Below are 8,641 nucleotides of genomic sequence, written 5' to 3'. Positions count from 1 at the left end.
CCGCGCTTTCCAAAGCCTGCCCCGCCCCCCATGGCGCAGCTCCTGTCGTGGCCTTGTCCCTCTCCCCCAGCCCATATAGCATTTCCTGCGCGTGGTTGACCCCCTATGTACAACAACCATCATACTTCAACCCTCAAACACCCCCCTCCCACACAAACCCTCAATTAGAGTCCAATTTTTCAGTTAGTATAAAGGTCCACGCCTCTTCGGGCGTTTTGAAGTAGTGGTGTTGGCCATTATGTGTAACCCACAGTCGCGCTGGCTGCAACATTCCAAATTTCACTCCTTTCCGATACAGCACCGATTTGGCCCGGTTGAAACCCGCTCTCCGCTTCGCGACCTCCGCGCTCCAGTCCAGGTATATTCGGATCTCCGCATTGTCTCACTTGCTGCTCCGTTCCTTCTTGGCCTATTTCAGGACCCTCTCTCTGTCCGTAAACCGGTGAAATCTCACCACCATCGCCCTTGGCGGATCATTTGCCTTGGGCTTCCTCGCTAGCACTCGGTGCGCCCCATCCAGCTCCAGCAATCCCGGGGGGGTCTCCGCACCCATCAGCGTCCCGATCATTGTGCCCGCATATGCCGCGGCATCGGCCCCCTCCACTCCTTCTGGGATACCCAGGATCCTCAAATTGTTTTTCCTTGACCTGTTCTCCAGGTCTTCGAGTCTTCCCGCCCACGTCTTGTGCAGCGCCTCGTGCCGCTCCACTCTCTCCGCCAGGACCACGAGCTCGTCGTCATTCTCACTCACTTTTTTCTGGATCTCCTGGATCTTCACCTCTTGGGCTTTCTGGGTTGCTCCAAGTCTTTCAATCATTGCCAGCATAGGCGCCACCATCTCCTTGCGCATCTCCTCGAAGCAGCGCTTGATGAACTCTTGCATCTCCTCTTTGTCCGTGGGCGCCGCCATTTTGCTTTTTTTTTTCTTTCTTCTCCCGCTGCTCCAGGGCCGCTTTTTTCGCCGTTTCGCTGTGGGTCCGATCCATGCAGGTTAGTAGGGGACCTTTCTCCTTCCTTCCCCACGGGTTGGTTATTTAAAAAAGTGCCGTTGGGGCTCCGTTAGCGGGCCCAAAAGTCCGTCTTCGCGGGAGCTGCCGAATCGCGCGGCTTAGCTCCGCATCGCCACAACCCGGAAGCAGCCAGACTCTTATTCATTGACTACAGCTCCGCCTTCAACACCATAATCCCAGCCAAGCTCATATCAAAACTTCAAAACCTTGGAATTGGCTCCTCCCTCTGCAACTGGATTCTCGACCTCTTGATCCATTGACCACAATCAGTAAGGATAAACAGCAACACCTCCTTCATGATAATCCTCAACACCAGCTAAACCCCCCCCCCCCCCCCCCCCCACCAGCAAGGCTGTGTACTTAGCCCCCTACTATACTCCTTATACACACATGACTGTGTGGCAATATTTGGCTCCAGCTTCATCTACAAATTTGCTGATGACATGAATGTAGTGGGTCAGGTCTCAAACAACGATGAGTCAGAGTACAGGAGGGAGATAGAAAACCTAGTGGCGTGGTGTTATAACAATAATCTCTCCCTCAACATCAGCAAAACTAAAGAGCTGGTCATTGACTTCAGGAAGCAAAGTACCGTACACACCCCTGACTCCATCAATGGTGCCGAGATGGAGATGGTTGAAAGCTTCAAAGTCCTAGGTGTGCACATCACCTACAATCTATCCTGGCCCACCCACATCAACACTATGACCAAGAAAGGCACAACAGCACCTATACGTCCTCAGGAAACTAAGGAAATTCAGCATGTCCACATTGACTCTTACCAATTTTTACAGATGCACCATAGAAAACATCCTATCTGGCTGCATCACAGCCTGGTATGGCAACTGCTCAGCCCAAGACTATAAGAAATTACAGAGAGTCGTGAACATAGCCCAGTCCATCACGCGAACTCGCTTCCCATCCATTGACTCTGTCTACATCTCCTGCTGCCTTGGGAAAGCGGGCAGCATAATCAAAGATCCCTCCCACCTGGGTTACTCTCTCTTCCAACCTCTTCCATCAGGCAGGAGATACAAAAGTCTGAGAACACGCACTAACAGATTCAAAAACAGCGTCTTCCCCGCTGTTACGAGACTCCTGAATGACCTTCTTATGGACTGAACTGATCTCTCCACCTATCTTCTCTACTGAATAGCACAGCCCTCTGTATGCTTCACCTGATGTCTCTGTCTATATATTTACTTTGTGTATTTATCATATGTCCTATGTTTTTCATGCATGGAATGATCTGTCTGGACTGTACGCAGAACAATACTTTTCACTGTACCTCGGTACAGGTGGCAATAAATCTAAATCAAATCCAAATAAATCCAAATCCATTCAGTCTCTATCGGTGAAGGTGATGCATTGTCAACTGGTCTATGCTTTTCATCTTTCTGTAACTGAAAGAGTACAGCTTCCAATTCTGGAGAAGACGCATCTGCAGTAATAATAGTGGGCAGCTCTGCATCACAGTGAGCAAAGATATCAGGTGGTTTCAGCATCTCTGATTTTTCTCAAAAGATCTTTGTTGTGGTTCCTCACAGCACCATGTCTTGTCATAACAGCTGGCTTAGTGGCTCATTGACGACAGCTAGGTTGGATAAGAACTTTCCAACTTGGAAACCCATACCCATGAATCTTTGGAGCTCAGTTATGTTGAGAGGAGCAGGAAACTTCTGGATTGCTTTTGTCTTCTGTGGATTTACTCTGGCACTGGATGCATCCACAATATGCCCAAGTGACTCTATCCAGCCATTCTAGGATGCATGATATTGTCCTCTGGAAGATTTCTGGCCCTGATGTGATGCCAAAGGGTAGTCCATTGAAACAAAACTGCCCAAATGGTGTAATAAACATTGTGAGCATCTTAGATACTACATTGAGTGGTAGTTTTCAAGAACACGCCTATTTGCACCCAGCACTGTGAAGGTTGAACTCTTTCCCAATTTTGCTAAGCTCTTGTCCACAGATGTCATTAGAACATAAGAACTAGGAGCAGCTGTGGGCCATCTCGCCCCTTGAGCCTGCTCTGCCATTCAATAAGATCTTTTTGTGGACTCAGCTCCACTTACCCACCTGCTCACCATAACCCTTAATTCATTTACTGTTCAAAAATCTATCTATATTTGCCTTAAAAACACTCAACGTGGTAGCTTCAAATGCTTCACTGTTCAGGGAATTCCGCCGTTGATGTCATAAGATGAGTTTTGTGTTCAACTGCTTTGTTCAGCTGTATAAGATTTATGCAAATTATGATCGATCTGTTGAGATTTAGTGTCAATGAGCACCAGTTTATTGTTTCTGTTACAAGCGAAATGACTGCTTCCATCAGCACAGAATCAATTTCCTTCTTCACCTTTAGCAAGAGTGGATAGGAATGTCACTGGGTGTACACAGACATACTGGCTTTGTTTCAGGCTGTAGAGTGATGTGGTACGCTGTATTCAGCTTTCCTAGTCCAGTGAACCGATGTAGAAATTCAGCTGTGAAATCTTTCGGCTGATCTTCTTGCTTTCCTCCACTCTACAAATCAGATGGAAATTGGTACACGCTTTCCTGCCTAAAAGTGAACAACTTTGGTTCCGGATTACAAAAAAGGTTTCAGTGATTTTTCTTGCTCTATATTGAAGGGTTGCATTCAGTTGTCCTATGACCTTGAGTTCTATACCTCCTGGTCTGTGTAGTTTATTTGCAGAATGGCTGAAGAGAACTTTCCTCTAAGCATGATTCAACATCAGAAAGAGTCAAATCTGCTGCACCTGTACTTAACTTAAAACGTGTCTTGTTTCCCTCTACTGGAATATCAGCACTCTGCTTGGTTCCTGGATCTCTCATAGAATCCTGTAGAATCTGTACAGTGTCATAGAGTCTGCCTCGACCTCTGAAAGAGCACCCTACCTTGGCCCACTCTCTCACCCTATCCCCACAAACCCTGTAACCCTACCTAACCTACACATCTTTGGACCATGAGATGAAACTGGAGGACACTGATGCAGACATGGAGACAATGTGCAAACTCTATAGACAATCAGCCAAGGCCGGAATTGAACCCGGATCCCTGGAGCTGTGAGGTGGTGGTGCTAACCACTGTGCCGCAAAGGAGACGTATCTCAATATCATTGATAAATTCTATTTCGTCGATCTTGTCACCTTTTGAAGATTTCTCTTTTTGCTTGTGCTCTTCAGGCTTCTTGCTGTGGCACACAGCTTGAGGTGACTTCTTTCTGCAAAAGTGGCATTTGGTCTCTTTGGCCGGACAATTCGCGTGCCTGTGTTTTTTCCCGCCACACCGATTCGAGTTAACTGGTGGGTTTATGGATGCTCTTCCTGCTATCCTTGCTTCTGTACGGCTACCTTTCTGCTTTTCAAATTAGCATACTCACTGAGTCAGATGTTTTTGGATATGGTACTTCCTGTCACCCCGAATCACTGATCCATTTTGATTCCTGGCCTCAGCTTGTCTGTTCAGTTGAATTGTAGTTAAGGTTAAAATCAGTTAAGGCAGCGCTAGTCCAGTCACGTTTCTGCTTGATTGAGATCTGTCACCTGATTGCATTTTTCCTGTAATGGCAGAGACTTTGCCATACCTGTTATTTCACTTGCTATCACTATATAATATACTTTGTTTCATGCTTACATGGAATGTTTATAGAGGCTGCTGAGGTTAGGAGAAGGTTACCCGCATTGAAATAGACTACATCTTATTATGAGGTTGTACAAGTGAGAGTGCAAGACCATGAGACATTGCATCACTTTCTGCGGTTTGTTCGGAATTTGGGAAATTAACGAGGTTAACAGTGAACTTGAGATGAAAACAAAATAACAGACAAGTAACAAGACTAGTGGGCGTCTAGAAGAATAATGAGATGCGATTTGCCCAGTAACAAGATTAGCAGGCATCTAGAGCCATTGAGCTGTTAATGGCCATATAAGAAACATTGTTTACCAGAGATGCGTGGGGTTATACAAATAATAACTTCTAAAGGCAAAGAATTTGAGAGATGTAGACAGTCAAATCCACAGGATGGGATATCAAAGAGACTGAATGCATAACTACTAATATCCTCATTGGGGAAGGAGGCTAGTTCTCCATCCAACAGTCAGGCAGACCAGTTCCATCTATGATCCGAGCCATGGAGGCTTGTTGCATCCAACATTCAGAGCCACAGCAGATTGCAGATATTCTCCTCTATAAGATGTGGTTTGTGCCTTCGCTGAACCAGGAAGAGACGTTTTCCCAGGCCAGCTCATCTAAGCTGCTGGATTTAACCTATAGAGTTACTAAATTGGATGTTGCTCAGGAAAACGGGTGTCTCAGTGAGTTCACGGAACGTGGGTATATTTTAGGAACAAGAGGTAACTTCAGAAAAAACGGTGTGTTTAGTTATGAATGTACTCAAGTGCCGTAGTGTTTATTAGCCTTTAGTCATATGTTTTTTTCTTTTACTTTAATAAATATTCTTTATTAATTGTTTACACAATGACTGGACTGTTTCCCCACATCATTCCAAACAAATATACACCACTAAGAGCCAGTGTTTCAAGTTATCCTTCAGAGTTTTGAGACACTCTGGCAGGTAACATCAGCAGAGTTCTTAACAGATTATGTCTATTGTGTCCCATTAGCATATTATTATTAAATAAAACTAATTATTGCGGATGCTGGAATCTGAAACCAAAGAGAAAATGCTGGAAAATCTCAGCAGGTGTCTCAGCATCTGCAGGGATCTGTAGCATATTTTTATTATTGGCTATCCATTGCAAGTGAGGATGATTGTCTTCCATGAGTGTGAAGTTTTCTAATACGGTCAATTTGAGATCTACAGACTTTCCTTCTGCTGCTTTTTTGTTCTTCAGTTGCATGATGGTTTTCATCACCTCTGTAGCATCGTCGGTGTTCCAAGCTGACTTCTAACTTAATGTTGTGGGATGGACTTGAAAACACTCTCAACAATTGATTCTTGACCCCTTACATATTCTTGATGGTTGATAATGCTGCCACTATAAGGGCGGCATGGTAGCACAGTGGTTAGCACTGTTGCTTCATAGTGCTAGGGATCTGGGTTTGATTCCCGGATTGGGTCACTGTGCGGAGTCTGCACGTTCTCCCTGTGTCTGTGTGGGTTTCCGCTGGGTGCTCCGGTTTCCTCCCAGTCCCGAAAGGCGTGCTGTTAGGTGAATTGGACATTCTAAATTCTCCCTCTGTGTACCCGAACAGGTGCCGGAGTGTGGCGACTAGGGGATTTTCACAGTAACTTCATTGCAGTCTTAATGTAAGCCTACTTGTGAAACTCATAAAGATTATTATTGAAAATAATTTTTATTAGCAGATTTTCATCAATTATGAAAAATAAAAATACGGACAAGGCTGAAAACTGGACAGTTTGGTATAAAATCAAATTAATGGTTACTTTGTCCGGTAACATAACCACAGCACAGCCGTTCGACCTCCAGCAAGGAAAGTCAATTGATGTAAAATACAACATTATGCTTGCAGTGAGATTGAACTCACAATTACGTGAATTCAATCTCGCTGCAAGCATAATTTTCACCGGCAAAATAGAACAATTGTCACTTATTCGAAAAAAAAATAATTCGATTTCAGCACGTTGTTTGGATTCTGAGAGCTTACTCACAAGGAGGTTTGGTTCAACATTTTGCTGGAGTCCCTGAATTCCCACACCCACCATTCGCCCATCCCTGTGGGATTGGGATTGCTGCAGCCTGCCTCTGGCTGCAAGGCTTCAGTCCCAATGCCAGCTTTGCGGGAGCCTGATTGGGGTGGGGGAAAGGGGCTCCTGGGCACTGATTGGCCATCCTCACCGCCATCCCTGCCGGTCCATTGGCCAGCTGCTTGGCAGGCGCTAAATGTTTACTCTGTTCCGATTGGTCACACCTCCGCTCCTCTCCTCAGCTGATATGGTGACTTGACAGCGCGCAGCCAATCGGAACGGGTCCTGCGGATGGGCCAAGCGGCCGGACCATGTGGGTGGGTGGATGGATGGAGGGAGGGGTGAGTGGGCGGTTAATGGTTAGGTCCGGTCGCCGCCTCCTCCTCCTCCTTCCTTGTCTAATCTGGAGCGGATAGCGTCCCGGGAGCGCGGCAGCGTGCAAAGGGGAGTGTGTGCCCGCTCACTGCGAGCAGCGCCACTCTCTCACTGCGGAAGTGCTGAGCTGTTAAAATAAAAAGACAACAGCAGCTGGGTTACATTGTAAGCCGAGGCGATACAAAAAGTAGCGGCGAAGATGTCTAAGGAAGAGCTCGTAGGCGAGGAAATTGTGGAGTCCAAGGTGATGTGGTACCCCGACTCCAAGAAGAACACACGCCTGGACCGATTCAGGAACCTAATCAGTGAGAAGTTTGGTACCCAGCTGGGTAGGTTCGGGGAGGGTGGTGTGCTCCATGTGTGATTATGGATCCAAGCCTCCTTGGCCACCGCAGGAATCCATCTGCTCTTTACTGATCAGCGCCTGGTTCATTGACCGCACCCTCCATCCCCCCACCCAACGCCCCATGGGGGCTCTAAATCTCTTCATGCATCGAATTTAAAATCCTTCACCTTATCCAGAAATCTTTCCGTTACCTAGCAGCCTCAACCCACTTCCTGCGACCCTGTTGCTTCTCTGACTCTGGTCTACTTTATATTCCCTGTTGCAAAATCAAACATTCAAAGCAAGATCCTAAGATCCACCTTGCTTTGGGGTTCAGGACGTTTTTACATACCAACGTATTGACCAAAGTTCTACTAACAGTCCATCCCCACCCTGGACTATGGCCATTCCTTTGTTTGTCTATGAAATTGGGCATTTTCTTATTTTAAAGGTACTGTAAGACAAATTGTTTCCTAACCTAATCCTACGGTGAACAACTCTCCTCCCGACTCGCCAAAGCCTGTCCACCATCTACAAGGGACAAGCCAGGAGTGTATTGGAATACTCTCCACTTGCCTGGATGAGTGCAGCTCCAACAACTCTCAAGAAGCTTGACACCATCCAGGACAAAGTAGCCTGCTTGATTGTTCCCCTTTCCACAAACATTCAAAACCCTCCGCCACTGATAAACAATGGTAGTCGTGTGTGCTATTTACTGGATGCACTGCAGTAACTCACCAAAGTTTCTCCGACAGCACCTTCCAAACCCAAGACCACCACCATCTAGAAGGACAAGAGCAACAGATATCTGGGAACTCCACCACCTGGAAGTTCCCCTCCAAGTCCCACACCACCCTGACTTGGAAATGTATCGCAGTTCCTTCATTGTTGCTATGGCAACATCCTGGAACTCCCTCCATAACAGCACAGTGGGTGTACCTACACCTCAAGGACTGCAGCGGTTCAAGAAGGCAACTCACCACCACCTTCTGAAGGACAACTAGGGATGGGCAATAAATGCTGGCCTAACCAGCGATGCCCATTCTGCAAATGAATAAAATAAAAAATTCCTCTCTAATATTTGTCAGAATGGAATTGTGTACACGGAACAACTTTTTGTTGAAGGTGGCGGTGAATGTCCTTGAATCACTGCAGCCTATGTGGTGTAGGTGCACCCACACTGCTGTTTGGGAGGGTCATTAGGTGATTAATCTGAAATTTTGACTGCTGATAATGTACTTTAGATTTAGTTGATT

The 8,641-nt window shown here is 46.3% G+C and overlaps 1 protein-coding gene across 1 annotated transcript in view; it reads left to right on the top strand.

Moving 5' to 3' along the window:
- The first annotated feature begins 7,019 nt into the window (after positions 1 to 7,019).
- Positions 7,020 to 8,641, top strand: part of aacs (acetoacetyl-CoA synthetase) — a 234,282-nt gene continuing 232,660 nt past the window's right edge. The window contains exon 1 of the mRNA XM_072495803.1: positions 7,020 to 7,389. Within this exon, the coding sequence (XP_072351904.1) occupies positions 7,260 to 7,389 (130 nt within the window). The 5' untranslated portion in view covers positions 7,020 to 7,259. The remainder of the gene's footprint in view (positions 7,390 to 8,641) is intronic.

Source organism: Scyliorhinus torazame, chromosome 1 (genome assembly GCF_047496885.1).
Source record: "Scyliorhinus torazame isolate Kashiwa2021f chromosome 1, sScyTor2.1, whole genome shotgun sequence".
Classification (NCBI taxonomy): domain Eukaryota; kingdom Metazoa; phylum Chordata; class Chondrichthyes; order Carcharhiniformes; family Scyliorhinidae; genus Scyliorhinus; species Scyliorhinus torazame.
This window is presented reverse-complemented; position numbering and strand designations above follow the sequence as displayed.